Source organism: Camelus ferus, chromosome 12, assembly GCF_009834535.1.
Source record: "Camelus ferus isolate YT-003-E chromosome 12, BCGSAC_Cfer_1.0, whole genome shotgun sequence".
Classification (NCBI taxonomy): Eukaryota; Metazoa; Chordata; class Mammalia; order Artiodactyla; family Camelidae; genus Camelus; species Camelus ferus.
In genome coordinates this window covers 28,841,624-28,859,989 of record NC_045707.1, presented here as the reverse complement: position 1 = coordinate 28,859,989, position 18,366 = coordinate 28,841,624, and the positions used below count along the sequence as shown (strand labels likewise).

General features: G+C 39.8%; 1 protein-coding gene across 3 annotated transcripts in view; it reads right to left on the bottom strand.

Annotated features, from left to right (window-relative positions):
* Nucleotides 1–229: 229 nt before the first annotated feature.
* The window catches only part of GXYLT1 (glucoside xylosyltransferase 1), a 44,374-nt gene continuing 26,237 nt past the window's right edge, over nt 230–18,366 (bottom strand). For 2 of the 3 annotated variants that reach the window (XM_032493295.1, XM_032493296.1), the window contains 3 exons: nt 14,248–14,371; nt 13,775–13,947; nt 230–6,151 (listed from right to left, as the gene is read on the bottom strand). In XM_032493295.1, the coding sequence (XP_032349186.1) occupies nt 5,990–6,151; nt 13,775–13,947; nt 14,248–14,371 (459 nt within the window). In that variant the 3' untranslated portion in view covers nt 230–5,989. Of the gene's footprint in view, nt 6,152–6,197; nt 8,938–13,774; nt 13,948–14,247; nt 14,372–18,366 lie in introns of those variants that run through there. The other variant, XM_032493297.1, reaches the window with a different exon arrangement.

Here is an 18,366-nt window from a genome sequence, read left to right as displayed (position 1 = left end):
TTGAGCCCCAGAACGCTGGCTGCCATTTGGGGGCCATGTGGGGAGACCTAGCTTGCGTGGTGAGAACGGTGATGGAAAGACAGAGGTACCCAGGTTTCTGATGACGCCGTTCAGTTGCTGAATTCGCCAGTCCAGGAACGGCACTCTGCCTAGACTTTGAGTAATCAAGCACCCCAAGCCTAAAGATTCCAAAATTGCTTTTGACTGCTAGAATAATTCAGACACATCATTTGAAGAAATTAGACATTTATTGAATAGATGTTTATTTAGTAACAACACCACAAAGTTTCTGAAGAAAAAGACAACGTGAACTCCCTCCAAAACAGAACACAGCAACTTTCCGTAATTCTCAGGTTACACCCGAATCTACAATCTTATACTCCCCCTTTAATAAATGTCAGGATGCACAAAACACTTGGAAGAAGATAAGCAAATTACCCTAAAACCATTGTACTTTAAGGTAAAAAGCAGTTTAAGAGCAGCAATCACTGCATATCACAGTACACCAGAATGCCTTCCTGCAGCTTGAGAATCACTGCTACTCAAAAGATTAACATACTTATGCAAACTATTTGTGAGAAATGGAAACACCTTCCAGTTTCTGACTTCAGGAACAGGTGCAAACACCATCTCCTTCATGGATCTTCTGTTGCAACATCATCAAAAACCACCGGCCCAGCTCTTTCATACTGATGACAGCGCACGGGACACACGTGTACACTGCTAAGTTGTGAACGGATCACGCGCTCTCCAGCTGTACTGCAAGCCCCGCATTATTTCTGTGTAACATTCTGAGATTCCCTGAAGAGATTTTATACACAGGTTGAAAACAGCTATTTCCCATCACAGTCCAAGTCAACTTACTTTTTAAATGGAATGTACACTGTTGCTTCTCTTCAACTTTCACAAGGAGTTGTTTGACGCTGTGTATGACTATGCTGACAAATTCAGACTTTACATGTAAACTACACATCATCAAAGGCTCCACGTCAGTTCTTAAGTCTGATGTTAAAATGCCTGACCATACACTCGCCAAACAGCATTCACATTATTACAAGTGAGAGAAATTTTCCTTCCTTTTTTTTTCCTGTTATCTTTTCAAAGGTTCTCTTTTGTTTGAAAACTGAGTTTATAGAAAATTCTTAAAAAAATAATCCCAGTAGGCATTTGGAATTATTGGTAGAGATGATGTGACAAAGGATATTTTCCATTTAGAAGTAAGTCTGACGTTGATTTGTAATCAATTTTAAATTGTCTATTATATGCTATTCCATTCTTATGATTCTGTAATTGCTAGATATTTGAATTAACATCATAGTCTTTTTTTAGTTAAAAAAATTATAGTATGACCTGCCTGAAGTTAATATAACTTAATTTTAAAATCTAGTTTGATGTTCAACAAATTAAGAAACAACAAACATCAGAACAGTTTAGCCAGACTTGAACAGGCCAAAAGGGTTGCTTTGGCAACAGGTAAAAGGATAACCGTTACAGTACTAATCATTATTTCATCTACTTTTATTAAATATTCAAATGCAATAAGGCAATTGTTTTAAGACACTTGAAATTACATTTAATAAACTGGTAACTGGCCCCACACCTGGCATATTGCACCCCTACTTTCCTTCTGTATTTACTCTAAGGAATCAAAAAAGTTATTAAAAAAAAAAACAACACAACAGATCAATGGTCTTGCTAAATCACTACTGATTAACACTAAGGTGTTTATTACTTACAATATAAACTTCGGAAGACACTGAACACTGTCTTTTAAGGTTTTTCCCTTTAATGTATTCCTGCTGTCTCCTGTTCTCTTGGCAGTACACCAAAATGCCTTCCAGCAACTTGAGAATCATTACCACTCAAAATACTAACATATTAATACTGTGGTCTCCATTCCTAACAGTCCAACTGAAAGTACGCCTATTGAGGAACCAACAGACGTGGCAGGTTATTTAAGTTGCCTTTTGAGGCAGGGCGGTGATTCCCAAACCCGAGTCCTTATCAGCACCATTTGCGAGAGTGCTGCAGAAGATTCCCGGCCCTTCAGATCCAACACGGCCGCCCCTCCACCCTAACCTCCCCTATGAATCCAGGTGGTCAGTCCTGCATAATCCAACATCTGAGAGGACTAAAAGGATGTTAAAAAGGAAGATATTTGTCATTGTGTCCACACAGGTCTTAGCTCACAACTTGGGATCCGTTAAAAAAAAATACAATGTTGAATCATAACACTAAATGTTCAATGGGTAGAGTGACAGGTAATGAGTCTAGCATCAACAGGTCAAACAAAGGGAGCCTTGCTGCCCCTTCCATGAAAGCCAGCGCCCCTCCTGACCCTGGAGGCCTCTTGAACTGGCACAGAGGAAGGCGAGCCGACTGGTACAGGGTGGGGGTGACAGCTCCCAGACCATCTCTCCACCTCTACTTCTCCGTTTTCCCTCTCATCCCATCTCTTCTTCTCCTCTGCCTTTTGCCTTTCTCACTTATTCCCTTCTTCATCCTCACTTTTCTCACTTCCCCTCTTTCCCTTCTTCCTTTGATCATTCATTTCCATCATTCTATTCTCTTTCTCTTCCTTAAAAATTGTTCCCTACATAATCTAAGCAGATTCATGCTGGAGATGTAATGCTTGTCAGAAAACACGCAGCCTAAGGAAACAGAGAGACCTGTGCAGGAGACAGCAGGGCAAAACAGAACTTCAACCGTGAGGCTGCTGGAGCTTGAAGCCAGACCTGCAGCAAACTCTCAGATCCATTCTCTTCTGGGTCTCACAGCGTCACGACTCACGACTTCTGAGTCTCGTGAGGTCGCCAGGGCGTGTGGACTGCAAACTTTTGGCACAGAGCAGGTTATGTACCTGCCGGGGGTCCCTAACCTAGAAGAGAATTCAGATCAAGTTCACAGTCTGGTTTTCTTTCCATTATACCAGTAACATCTGACATCTGAGGCAAGATGGCAGAGCAGTCAGTGAGCAGTAATACTGTTTCAGGCTCTCAACTGTCCAGAGATAACTAGGTTACCATACACGTTATGAACTACTCTTCACAGGGGGAAAAAAAGTATGTGTTTTCTTAAAATGTAAATCACCAGACACTTTCTAAAGGTTTCCCAAGCTCTGCTAAGATGGCTACTTCGCACAAGTGAAGGCTAACTGCATTTTAAAGTCATTCCACTTTGGTCACGCTGTAGCCCAGAGAGAGTTCTGAGGTCAGAATTGTCCTAACACATAGCCTCAAAGAATATATAAGGTACTTCATATAAACTGCATAGATATACTGCTTTATGTAAAGAAATACAAAACATTCTCTAAGCTGTTCTAGAATTTAACCTCATTAATGCTGAGAACTACATTTCTTGAGAATTCTCAAGGAAAAAGTTACCTTATCTAAAGATAAATTCAGAAAACTTAAATATTGTTAAGGACTTTCTGTGACACTCTAAATTTCACGTAAAAACGGTCCCTAAGTGGAGAGTTTTCGCCATAACCCAATTTATGGTAAAATGCTCAATTAGGTCAGGTCTGAAAAAACCAGATGAAGAACCTTCCAACCGATCCCCGATGCGGAGTGTGTGGCAGTGTAAATTAGGCACAGCGCACGTGAGACCCCAGAACACAGTCTGGGTAAACACGACCACCCTCTGCATGGCCCCAACCAGTCCTTCTGGCGTCCATGAGGCTGAGTCTCTGCTCACTGAGAAAATCAAATCTAAGGAACTTACCAATAATACAAACTCATACCTTGTCAATAACCCCAAGTATTTCCTCTAATGTTTTAGAATCACATTTATAATTCACCAACTGTGCCAATAATTGTGGCATCCTACCCTCAACCTTCAAGTTGGCAAAGTGGTTCCCAGTGGTGCCCAAACTGACATCAACGTCACCTGAGGTGCTTATTAAAAACAGAATCATAATGTGACTTATGTTTGTACTCTGATTCTAACATTTAAGACAAAAAGGGAAATCTGCCTAAGGACCGATATTAAATGAAGCCGAAGGGGGGAGGATGTCTCTGCAGTTACCAGAGTGTTCACAGAGGTGAAACACCACGATGCCTGGGATTTTCCTTAAGGTACTTCAGCAAAGGAAAAAGAGAGAAATGGCACAGCTGTGGTGAGACACTTCTGTGTCTGATCTGGACGATGAGGACCACTGCACTATTCCCTCTACTTCGGTGTAATTTCTCAGTCTCTTCATTTAGGAGAATGTCTGCAGACCCATCCTAGATGTGGCGCCCCAGTCACCAAAGGTGAAGCCCGGGAATCCGCTCTCGTCAAGGTCCCCACAAGGAGCCGGTGGTCTCATTTGGGGACCATTAGAAATGATCTTATACCTTCCAAACTTCAAAATTCTAGGGATTGCATTTTCTATTTAGCAAATTCAATTTCAACAAGTTCACAAGGTCTTCTGTCCACCCTGGTTTTGCGCCCAGGACGTACGGAGTGTGCTCTCTACATGCATCCGTTCTAAGAGTGCTGGGCTGGGTGTCAACTTCTAATCTGCCTTTCTGACATCCTCCTCTCTCAATCTGCCCGTGACTGAGCTGCAAAGGACAGGGCACAGCTGCGTGTCTCCACACAGGGCCCCGCGTCTTCATAAAGCCAAAGCACCTCTATTTTCACGTAGGTGACATTTTTCCTTCATGATTTTCTCTTCTCTGTTTAAGCATTAAAATACTAAAGAGAGAAAAAGAGGCTAGCCACAGAGCACTTGGGACCATGAGGCCTGCACCCCAGCCCAGCACTGGCTAAGTACTCCGAGTCTAGCTGGACCAGGGGGCGGTCAGAAACACTAAGAGAAGTAACATTTTTCCTACCTTCAAGATTGAAAGAAAAACAACTGTCTTAAGTGATGGTCACAAAAGGACAATATGCACATTAGCCCAACCGGAGCTACTTTTCTCTAGGCAGATACCACAATCTTCTGAAGCCAGATCATCCATGAAAGTTGCCTCACTTATTTAAGTGAGGCTCTATCTCTATACATCTGCTTCTTCAAAAATATCCTGCAAAGCCATTCTGAGGTAGAAGGAAAAGCATTTCAGTGGGTGACGTTCTTCCCGCCCCACTGCAGCTGTAATATGATCCTGCTCACAGGAGAGCATAACTTATGCATTTTGGTCCGTCACATTTTCCACCATCATATACTATTTAGGGTCTCACCTTATTAACAGCATATTTATTGCTTCCAGAATGCCCAGTAAAGCTGAAAAGTTTCATTTAAAGTGATTAAAAAATTTCCTAAAATATCTGCATTATAGCCTTCAATCTGACTTCTGGCAAGACAGTTTAGCGGATAACAAATGAAAATGCTACCCTTTACAAACGTGCAGTTTAAAACTCCCAAATTTTCACTGTTTTCCCTCTTTCTTATAGAGCTCAATATTAAACATGAAGCTTACTTTATCGTCTAAAAATAATTTTAAACGTGATTGTCACAAAAATATTTTAAAAGAGATGAAATGTATAAAGGCACACACAGATTGTCAATAGTTACATTAGTTACATCACATTTCTTTAGAAACAGAACCTTTTCTGCTCCTGTAAACAGCTTTTTTCTCACACATTTAAAGTGAGGTTAGTGCCAACATAAAATTATTGCTATACTCACAGCTTGAGTGTTTCCACTATGGATGAGGTACACTTTCTCTATCCATACATCGCCCACTACTCTTACCCACTGGAGAATCAGGGTCAGTCAAAGTCTGTAGGCTACAAGCATTCAATAATATTTTCATCGATACTAGAATGACATCAAATAACATTACAAAACATCAGAGATCAAAAATATCTTCTTATTGGGGTCCAAGACTTTGACTTATTCTTCATTACATGAATATATTGCTATTGAACTTCTTCAGGAAAAAGAAAAAGATATTCTGAAGATGAATAATTCTTTCCTGAACACTTCATCCAAGACTATCCCTTCACACACACCCTCTGATATTTGTTGCTTCAAGTCATTTGCTTTAGCAGTCACCAACAGTCACCTTTCCTTTGGTGGTCTAGTGTAACGGTCTTGTATGCTTTTTGCTAACTGTTTGATAAATATTTTGTAGCTCTTCCCACAGTACGTATGCACTGTCTTTTGTAGTTCCAGTTCTAAAGGCTTTAATAAGGAACGGATGTTGTCATCTTCAAAAGAACACTAGAGAAAGAAAATAAAAAGACAAGGAGATGTATAAAAATTTAACCGTAATCCCAAAACAACTTCTTCAGTCAACTGTATATTGGCAACCTCTATTTAAAGTCTCACAGAAAGTATATGTCCAACAAATAATTTCAGTGGATTGAACAGAACTATGCTCTCAGGGCAGGGGAGGGAGGGAGGAAGTCGTGGTGAATCTCCGGGGGCATGGGGGAGAGCCTTTCGGAGAGGATGTTAAGGAGGCAGGACATTCCAAGCCAACGCAAGAACACGTTCAAGGGCAGAGAAGACCCAGAGATACAGACAGGTGTGAGATGGCAACAGAAAGCTCTGAAGGTGTCTGAGAGAAACTAATAAAAGCCAAACATCGCTCTGGTAACAGGACCGAGGCTGGGCTGGATAGGAGTGAGCCGGAGGCACAGAGTGGGCGGCATGCACAAGGACAGCACAGTCCGGCGTTTCCCGAGGACCCTCACTGCACAGAGGCCCCAAGGATAAACATGTTTGACACCAGCACACGAAAAACAATAAAAAGTAAAACAGAAAATACATCCGCTGAATGGCGTTTGGCCCACTAATTCCACAATATATCTCTTTTTACCAGAATCCTTTTTCACTCTGAAATACAATATCCCAAGGAGTATATTTTGGAAGGCACTGTAGTAAAGTGGAAATAACTTGTGATCTTAGTATTTTCGACCAGGTTCATTTTTTGTAAATCGAAAATCTGCAACTAGGTATATTTTTAATTAGAAAGACTGATGGGGGTTGAAGACAGAACATTTCAGGCTAAGTATGAAGTCAGTGAAAAATGCAAGAGCCTGAAGGAAATTCAGAACCTTAAATCTAAGAGCGCTGCAAATGGCCTGAGGCCCACTTTCCTGCCCCCGAGGGGGAGGGAACGGACGCGCCATTTGCATCACAATTAGTGAGTCTGTAGGAGCCGCAGCCCAGCTAGTGAACAGGGCGAACTGAGATGCTAATGTACAACACGGATTTCATCAGTGCAGAGCCCGAAGAGATCCTGAACCTTGGGATCTCTAGTGCAAGAAAACTGTGAGCATTACCTGCATGACACCTTCACTCCTGGCGTGATTCTTAAAACCTAATCCTATACACTGAAGATAAACAGTTTGAATACCAAAAAAAAAAAAAAAAAAAAAATAGGGAAGTTTAACTAGGAAGAATGTAATGAAAGTAGTAACAGCTGGTACATAGGGATCCGGGAGAAACTGCTGAAAGCTGGACTTGTTATAAAGACGGCACTTTCCGATCACTCCTAGGAGGATGCTCTCTCTCCTCCTGCTACCTGCCTGCACTTTCCCATCCCCACACCTGGAAGATAATATGTTATGCCCTGAACATGCTAAGAGGAATAAAAAAATAATGAAAAGATTAATTGCAATGGGGGAGAAGAAGAAACGCAGTTTGAACACATCAATATCATTCCTTTTAGATGGGCCATGTCTTAATAAAAAATAAATGACTACCAGAGGGGAAGGGATAGATGGGTGGGCGAAATGAGTGAAGTGAGGGTAACTGTGTGGTAATGATGGTAGCAGACTTACCACAGTCTATACTTGTGTGTACGAATATCAAACTCACTATACGTACATCTGCAACTAATATAATGTTATACGCCAATTCTACCTCAATTTAAAAAAAAGTTTGTAGAAATCTATTGAAAACAACAACAAAAAACTACTATTGCTATTAATACCACAAATAAAATTAAATTAAAAAAATAAAAATTAAAAATAAAAAGATGGCACTTGCAGGCACCGTTCTAAGAGCTTCATATGTATTAATGCATTCATGCCTCAACTTTATGAAAGAGGACATATAATTATCACCATCTACAATGAAGCAGCTAAGGCAGGGAGAGGGAATTTTCCCACAGTTACAAAACCGGTAAGTGGCTAAGACAGGATTCCACCTCAGATCCAGAAGTCGAGCTCTCCAACCTCACTGCTTATCCAAAAGAGCAAACAAAACTGTGCCAAGCCAGTTTCAAAAACTCTGTTAAAAGATGAAGCGCAATCAGCAGGGGGGAACTGTGCTGTGCTGAACACAGATGTGCCTGCGTTTGTCTGGGGTTAAAAGTGGCAGCCACGCTGGACAGAGTGACCTTCACAGAGGTTTTCACCCTCATCAAGTGATACTGCCAAGTAACACTTCGATGCGCACACACACACACACCTTGACCACCGTGGCTGAGGGGCGAGTAATACGAGAAGACCAAGCTGTGATCTTTTTCTCACCATACAATGACAAAAAATGAAAATGTTAAAAGGCATTTAAAAGTTAACTCCCAGGAATCCTTGAGATTCGGTTCATTCATTTTCATGTGATTTAAATCCCAGTGTTGGTGACTAAAAAAAAGTTTTTCTCACTGAGACAGTCTTTTGATGAATATTTTCCTGAAATAAAAGCAGTGCCTCATCTTTTAGTCCACCATACAGCACAAGTAATTTGACCTTCAAGGGAGAAGATGATAGGTTACCGAAATTTCCACCTATACACACGCAGCCTCAAGTCCCAGCCCTCTGCCGTCCTCTGAGCAGGTCCAAGAGCTGAGCAGCATGGAACTCGCACCCAGGGGTTCCCTTGCCCAGAAGCCTCGGTGCCCTGACCTGACTGCAGGCCTCCTCCTGCACCTCCCGGGTGCCTGACCGTCTGCACCTTGCCTCCTCCGCCTGGTCCCTGTGGCTCAGTCCGTCCAATGTCAGCTCCTCTGAGAAGCCTTCCTGATGCAGTTAACCACTCCCTCTTCACTGGCACCGTACCTAGGATACAAACTTTTAGGAAGATGGAGCTTTATATGTACAACTCAGCTGAAGGCAGTGAATAAACAGTGAGGCTATGATGACCACGATTAGAGCATTCGAGGCATTTTCAAAGAAGAGGACATGTTTTAAAATAAGGCAGAATGACAGGGAGTTCAAGCCATTGAGTGCTGGGTGCCAACTACATACAAGGGCGTGTACAGGGAAACGGGAACGATCAAGACACCCCTGCAGAGAGACTTAGGCAAACAGGAGCAGTTGAAGTAAATCAAAGTTAGCACAGAAACACCAAGAAATATAGTAATTCAGAAAGAAATATAGGAAGCAGAAAATACCACACAGGGCAATAAAATGCTTTGTTCCCATTGCAAATCTGCAATTTTTAATCTTAATATTTTTATTCACTCAGTAACTAATATTTAACAACTACGTATGGACGATAAAAGCTGATTTGTTGGCAGACACAGCCATGCATTTACATTTTAAAGATGGTTCACATTCCTTATAAGTCATACTGTTCACTGGAGTCGAAGGCTGTGACTAAGCGTCTGTCTGAAACTTGCATAAATACTCTTGTCTGAATGCAATTCTTTTAAAAATTACGCTTCTCATTGAATTATAGATAAGGGAAGATAAAACGCTAACCAAGAGCACTATGAAAGACTGATTAACTTCATTAAGTTGAAAAATGGATCAATACAGCTATTAATACGGACCCAAAACAAACACAAAAAATCATTCATTACTTCAGTATTTGAAATCGTTTTTAAAATAAAATTTTTTTTAAAAAAATCAAGTGTAATTAATCAGCTTAAAACCAATACTCAGCTTTCTAAAGGTGTATATTTACAAAAGATCAAAGAACAGTGAGATTTAATTCCTTAATAATGGATTTTTTTAAATGCTCAAAGGAAACAAAGAAATCACATTTTTACAGGAATGCACTTTTCTATCCTGCGAAGTCTCACAGCCCCAAAAGTACTTTTCTTCCTGTTTATCACCTCTTGACGACCCATGATAAAGCACTATCCAAACACGGCATTGACTTCTGAAGGCGCACAAGGTCGGCTATGTGAAAATGAACGTCAACACTAAATCTTATAATTCTTCAGTAAGTGTAGCTGCACCATGATAAACTGATTATTCAGAAACTTTGCCTGTCAAGTCAGTTTATAGGACAAGAAACTTAGTAAATACACTAAAACTGAAGCCTACAATGCTGTCTGCACTTTGCCTACCACCGAGTTTGAGAAACACTGATTTCCAGGAGAAAACTTCAGTTCCTCGTCACCACAGATCATCACCTTAACACAGCACGTCATCACCACACCCACCCCGGCCCTGCACTGTCAACCTTCACCCATCACCGCAGTCAGACAGCTCAACACCTGACCTCTCCGTGGATGTCCCACAACGCCTGAGCCTTTTCCTCAGGCAGTTCTAGCCCAGGCAGCCTGCCCGCCTGGCAAGCTCTTACTCACTCTTCAGAGCCCACTTCATATGCTTCCGTATCAACAAGACCTTCCCTGGCCCTCCAAGGCAAAACCGCTGCACTCTCTCACAGCTCCAGTGCAGCCTGTCTCCGCAGACAGTGGTATCTCCATCCTCATTTCCATTACAAAGGCTGCACCAGACCCGAGGTTTTCAGTCATTAGCAAATGGGCGTCGGCTCTCCTACTACAGCTAGTTTGGAGTAAGCAGTAATCTCCATGCTTATCCCAACTAGCACTCCTGTTATTTTACTTAGGTTCTGTCCTCACGTCCACACGGGATGAGACAGGGTCTAGCAGAACAGTGAGCACACCTACTGAGAGGTGAGCGGTCACAGACGCTCCTCCCCAGTATCAGCCAAGCAGCTGCATGGATGGTGATGGAGCAGCTCATTAAACAAAATCATAAACCCGATCCCCATTTGGATTTGCCCCAAGTCTTGGTCCCCAACATTGACAGAGACCTGGTTCATGCACCATCTAGCAGTATGGGAAGCATAATCACCTCCCCCTGTCAATCCACCTGAGTTACACAACAAGAGACTGTGAGAACAAGGGAAAAAAAGAGAGACGAACAGATATCTGAGGGAGGGGGGAGTACAGGATAATTTTTCCCAAACTCAATATAAAGTAAATGCTTGAAAGAGAAAACCCCATCTACTGAGGCAACAAAGAAGATAAAGTACTTAAGTATTATAGTTAAGTATTAAGTTTATTAATTATTAAGACATGTTCAAAATTCATAGTGTGAAGAAAACTATTAAAATATCCCTGAAAGACACAAACGGAAAGACAGCCCTTGTTCTTAAGATGTCTCAACTTCATCAAAATATCAGCAGTCACTGCGTTACTATGCGAAGATGATACACTCCCAATGAAACAAGGTTTTAATGTAGTTAAATGGGTTGATATTTGTGGAAAAATAAACATACAATAGGTAGGAAAACTCGGAAAGGACAGGCTGTGAAGAGGAAGTCGCCCTATCAGACATTAAAGCACAGCACAAAGCCTTTACAGTTAAAGTAGTGTGTATTAGCGCACGGACAGACAGACAAATGGAACAGAACAGAAAATCCGGAAATTACACATGGAACTTTTAAGCATGATAAAGTCAGGGTCTCAGATCTTTGGGTTACAGATAAACTTTTAAATAAATGATGTTGGGACAAGATAGCCATTTGGAAAAAGATCAAATTAGATCTGTTCCTCACTGGAAACAGTAAATTCCAAATTGAGAAGAGGACTAAATGTAAGAAATGAAACAGTATATAGGGGAATTTTTGTGTAACCTGAGTATAGGTAGAAAAGACTTTCTAATTATGATTTAAAAAAAAAAGGTTTTAAACTTGATTACACAAAATTTCTTAGAAGACAAACAACTCTGAATGGCAAAAAAGCCATAAACAACGTCAAACTGGGAGAAAACATTTACAACAGATTTCACAGAAAAAGGACTAATATCTTTAATTACACAATAACTTGTAACAAATGGCAGGGAGGCAGGAAGTAAAGACAGAAACCGCCTCGTGCTGATGGCTGTGCAACTCTGTAAATACGACAGAAACCACTGAAGTGCTTACATCAGTGAGCTGTGTGGTGTGTGAAATATGTATCAACAAAGTTATTTTTTTAAAACCTACAGAAAACTAGGTGAAAGAAAACTTACCCCTAAAAAGAGGTTTAAAAAGCTGCTAAATATATAACAAGATGCTCATCTCATTCATAAGACAATGCAAAGTACAACTAAGATTCCATTTCTCACTCATCAGAGAGGTGAAATTTTTAAGCTTGATAACACACTGTTGATGAGGCTGTGCGTGTAACGGGCCATGAATTGTCGGCAGGAATGCAAATAATCCCCACGTAAGGAAACAGCCAGTATCTTCAACCTAGTTTTCCCACTTCTAGGAATTTACCCTGAAGATACATCTCCCAAAAATACAAATATATATATACCAGTTATGTACTATTGCACTATTCAAAATGTTGGAAAACACCAGAATGTTCAAATATAAGAGATTAGTTGAATAAACTCTAATATATGCACAAAATGGAGTATCATTCAGCTGTTTAAAAAAAGAAAAAGCATGAGGAAGATATTTATAAATGCCCAAAGTTTCAGAATATTGTTTAAAAAAAAAAGCAAAATGCCAACAAAGATCAACAGTATGCTACCTTTCGTGTAAGAAAAGGGGAATTACAAAACATACATATATCTGTTCATCTGTACAGGAAGGTTAAACCAGAAAATGAAGCTGGTAACCAGCGGGGTGGGGGGCTTGGGGTGGGGAAGGAATGTTACTTCTAGGTAAACCCTTACACTGTTTTGACTTGTTGAAGTATATGATCCACATGCCAACTGGAAGTTAAACCAACAAGGATAAGGGGAAACAAACTTAAAACTGAAAGCATACGAAAACAAAGAACTCAACTGTATTTCAAATGAGTAAAAAACCACACTGAAAGGAGGAGAAAAGAACTCATCCTAGTAACCTCTGCCCACAGTACTGAGCACACACCCTCGTCTGGGGGCGGGGGGAGGGCTGGACACAAACCCTGAACGTTTTACAGCAGGTTGATTTTGCACGAACAGGAGAGTAGAGACGGCGGTAAAAACAGAGCATTTTTTACATTATTTTCGGTGCACTGTAGGATTAAACGAAGGAGGAAATATTTTATGTTAGAAGCCACGAGTCCAACTGTGGAAGAAAGGACACAAAACATAGAAACAAGGTAGGAGAAGGCAAGGAAGGGGCTGGGTTGGGGGGGCGGTGAGCTGGACCATCGGCGTGAGCACGACTGTGTGTGTGTTTGTGCACATTTGTATTTCCTAGCTCTGTCTCTGAAAGGGCTTAGAAGGGAAGACACTTTTGTAGCAATAAGTACTCCCAGCACCCAGGGCCCCGGGAAAGGAACCAGAGATCCTTTGACAGACAGCTCATTCTAGGGCCAGGGCAAGGAAGGCACAACCAGATGCGCCTGGAATCTTTCGTTTGGACAGAGAATGAGGAGGCACTCAAAATCGCCACGGGGACATGGCGACCAAGCACAGGAGGTGGCCAACAGGGGCTTCCAGCTGCCCAATCCGCCACAACTTTAGCATCAATATCCACAAAAGTGAATATTGCATCATAAATCATCAGAAAAAATACGTATCACTGAGCTCACACTGACCATGCACAGATCACTAAGTGGGCAGAAAGGAGCACTCGTCCTCGCAGCAGAGGGCCAAAGCCGTGCGTGCGCGTGCTGGGGCCGACAACTGGTGAGGGAGAGTGAAGGATGCGCAGCTTCTCTGCAAGCTTGGGAGCATTTCCAAAGACATTAAAAAAAAAAAAAAGGCTTACATTTCTCAGTGCTTCATAAACAGCCCTAAAAGCCGGCTGCTTATCGTCGTGGTAAACACCTCGGTTCCCGTGAAGAATAAAGATCCCCTCTTCTTCAGCTTCTCGGCAATTGCTTCCATATATGCAGTGATCTGGTCGATAATTCCATTGACACGGAAAAACAAACAGGCTTTCTGTGTGAACACAAAAAGAAGCAAACACACCCTATAATTCCACAGAATTAACATTTTGCAAAAATTTTGGTTTAAATATACAGCTCTTACAAGATAAGATTTAAAAAAGTAGAAAATATGTTTGGCACTTAGATCTCTTCCTATTAAATCAATATTCAAGAAAAGTTTTACTCTGTCTTAAACATAAAGAATGATAACGTTAATATAAACCAAAATCAGATAAACGCATTTCTTCACTTCTGACTAAATATTATCTATTTTTTTACAAATGCAAAGAATAACAGAAATTTAAATGATTACCTGGATTATGAAAAAATATGATGTTCAGCAGATCTTGATCACCCCATGTGATGTTCAGCTTGTATTTTTTAAGCAATGGCATGAGTATATCCCCCCATCTCAGTCGTACAGCGGTCATGTCATTCTGTAGGAAAATACAAGAAAGAGACTCTCAGGCTTCCAGGTTTAAAATGGCACCATAAGGATGGTTCCCTATCCTGCCCTTCCAATTGTTACAGGGCAACAAGGGGAAACAAACTTCTTTTGTTACAACACCACGTGACCCTAATGTAAACCTAAATGTGAGTAAGGCTGTCCAGCTGGAGAGGAGGAGACAACAAAAGAAAGTATCTGAAGCTGCTCATGTAAGTGATCAAACTCACAGAAGCTGGGGAAGAAAGGGAAAGAGAAGGGCGGCAGTTTAAGTGCTACAACCGTGACTCATCTTAAAAAGCAGGTCGCTTTAGTACCTATGTCCTATGACTACACATATTCCCACATCCATGTCCTAAGTGTACACATACTCCCATGTCTATGTCAGATGGCTGCGGAGGAGTAAACCTGTCAATATATAAACAAAAAGTACTTGGAACAGTACCTGGCATGCGGTGCAGACTCGGTGTTAACTATCGTAGCAGCATAATCACTGTTATTCCTAGACTGATTCGCTAATCTTTCATTATTGGCATTTCAAAGAGATCATTTGAAATTGATAAATCAAAAATAGATATTGAATTTCCTCAGATGCCTTTTCAGCCTCTGTGAAATTACTCATAGCTCATTATTTTAAAACCCAGTCAAGTACCTAAGGAAACAACAGAGCAGAAAGAGGGCTGGGGGTCAGGGAATCCGGGGTAAGAAGGGGTGGAGTTTAATACTAAGCTTCTGTACCAGTCTGACTCTTTGAAATTCTCCAGACTTAACCAGTGTTTGTAGTGTGATAATCAGAGAATTTATGTTCTCTATAAGATTTAAGCACAGAAATTAACAGTGAGATTTAGAAACTTTTATAGCAACTTAACAGAATAACTTTATATCTATTTAATGTAATATTCTCCTAGTCACTTATTTACATTATTTTTACAAAAGCATTGGCTCATGACAGTGCATTTTAAAAAAGCACTGATCCTTCTCCACAAATAGTTTTGAAAAACATTGTTACAAGCTACTCTAGGATATATAAAAAACTCAGTGGACACATAAACAACCTATCCTTTGAGTAAGGAAAGTCAGGATTCCTGGGGGAAAAAAAAACCCCTAAGTATTTAAACTAAGTATGATCTGCTATAATTGTGTGAAGTTTCTCTCAGAATGCAGTAAACATAGTAACCATAACACAACCAGAAATTCCTCTCTCCAAAAATCTGATGAGTTTAGAAAATGACTGAAAACAAGTTTTACTTAAGGAAATAATAAGAAAATACTTTATTGAAAGGATGACTCTGAAATAAGTCACTGAGCATGTTAAGCAAATGTTCTTAGGCTCTGAAAAGGAAAACAGGAATTGTACAAGGGCAAAGACCAGCAACACATTCAACAGATAGGACTGGTGGACCCCCTGTACCAGATTATGTTCAAGTCTTCACTGCATTCTATTTATTCAAAAAAAGAAAAGAAAAGAAAAGAAAGAAGAAAAAATATATATATAAAAAGAGAAATACACCTATTCAAAGAAATACATCTATTCAAAGAAAAGAAAGATAAAATTACAAGGCCCAGGGCAGGGCAGTCTTAGAAAAACACTGAAGGGGGGAAAATATTCTTTATAACTTCAAGGAAAAGTCCTACTGGAAAGATACTGGACAAGAAGCAGTAACATTAGTACTATGTGCTGATGATATAACCTAGAATATCCAAGACAACCCATTAAAAACTATGAGAAGTGAGTTTAATGAAGAAGCACTGTATATAAAAAGAGTTCAAGCCAATAGAAACAGAAAAAAACAAAGTAGAGAAATGGTCAAAGGGCATGGACAAACAGCCATTCACAAAGGAGGAAACAGATACGGCTAAAAATTGCATGAGATTTCTACCCACACTGGTGGTGTAATCAGGAAAGTACGAATTAAAATACATGAGTTTTTTCAGCCATATAATGACATATTCATACTAGTCCACACAGACATTAAAACCACATCATCGATACTGCACAATATCACACACACAAAATGTGACAGACTATGCATACTGACATAAAAAAATCAGTCAATTATGTATTTACTCAGTGAGAAAAGCAAACTGAAGACACAGAAAAGGATCCTACAAGTAAGTGCTAACGTACATGTACACCTGCTTCAAAATACATTTTTTAAAGGGTCTGAAAAATACACAGCACACTTTATAGTGTCATTTGGGCAAAGGAATGAAATTGGGGAGAGTGGTGTGCACAGGGGGACTTGTCTTTTTACTCTGAATGCAGTGAACTGTTTGAATTTTCATAAGCATGGTATAGTTTTAAAAAAAAGATTCAGTTCTAATGTACCTATTTCAGCAAACTTACCAAAATGCACATGAATTATGTTAAGAGAAATTAGTTTCGTTTTTAGAATTATGTATGCCTTTGAAAACAGACACCACCATCATCAGTCTGTTATACATAAATATAAACTGACAGGTGGCTAATCGTGGTTTGCTCCAGCAATGCTAGAAACCAGGAACTCGCCGATTACCAAAGATTAGTTACTCCACTGACCTCTGAGAAGTTCTGTCCCTTTTAGTAAGATGCTCACCGGTGTCATTTTCTTAAGCTATTTATGTAACACAATAAAAGTCCTCTATCACGTACATCTTTCAAATATGTAAAAACAACCATCATGGCCACCTCACTTAAATAAGTATGCTCTTCTCTAATATTTTTCAATAATTCATTAATGGCCTGGTTTTTGAAACCTCCTCCTGTCATCTGTCAGTAATCATCTATTGAGCTGCTACTTTATGCCAGACTCCATGCTAAATATTCTGAATACAAAGTTGTGCAGAAGACATAACCTGCACTCAGCAGATGGAGGAAACAGGCAAAAATTACTTTACAAAGTAATAAATGGCAGGACATGATCTGGGTACAGTAAACATATGAGAAAAGGATTCTCAAGGTGCCTTATTTATATTCTCTGGTTTTTCTCTAATAAACAGAAAAAGGTTAAGAAATATCCTAATAGGGATTCAACACTACATATACAATTATAAAATACAAAGTAGGGTCTTCGCTATTATCTAACACCGGCTAAGGCCAGTGTGATATCAAAGTCTATCAAGTATTATGAGAAGCAAAGAACAAAAAAGTGAAATTTTTACTGTTTTAATTTTTTAAATATATAATTGTATCACATCAGGTTGGAAATGAATAATCGTCAACGGTAGGGGCTGGGCAACGGCAAAGCAAATTAAGAATTTAACACATGGCCACTGTCCTAAGTGGGCAGTCTCATAGCTTTTCACACAGTAAGAAGCATGGGGTGACATTCAGGGGTCTGCACGAAACAGTCTGAACAGTTATTACCAGTAACTGAGTCGTATCACCAGAGCTCTAAAATTTTACATCTGTGCCAGCAATTACAGAGTTCACAGGAAAAAACAAGGCAATGTTTGCTACAGATACATTTAGAAAACAATTAGGAAAAATAAAGATACACGAAAAAAGGAACTAAAAAATCAATTAATTTCATAGTAACATTTCAGCAATCATAAATATAAAACTCAAAAACAAACCAAATCTGTGTTGTTCCCACTGGGCAAGAATGGAGTTGTTAGAAACAGGGATGGTAGGTAAGAAGTAAACCGTACCTACTAAATTAATGTACAAACATACTCTCACAGTTTTCTTTATTAAGTCATTAATGCACAGAAAAAGAAGTGTGAAAGGTTAGAAATTGTTTCAACTCCCATATCTACACCTCCAGCTGGTTTAGAACACGCCACAGACAAAAAAAAAAAAAAAAAAAGGGAAAGGGGAGAAACTGTTCGAAGTATTTAAGAATAATATTTATATAACAAAAGGTCAATTTAAAATAATCATAGATTTGAACTGTACAGCTGTACTTTGAAATTTTTTAAAAATCAAATAATGGTATCACGTTAAATTATCTGTAAGGTTCTCTGCAACACTAAAATTCTCCTAATTCTATGAATTTCAAATGAAGA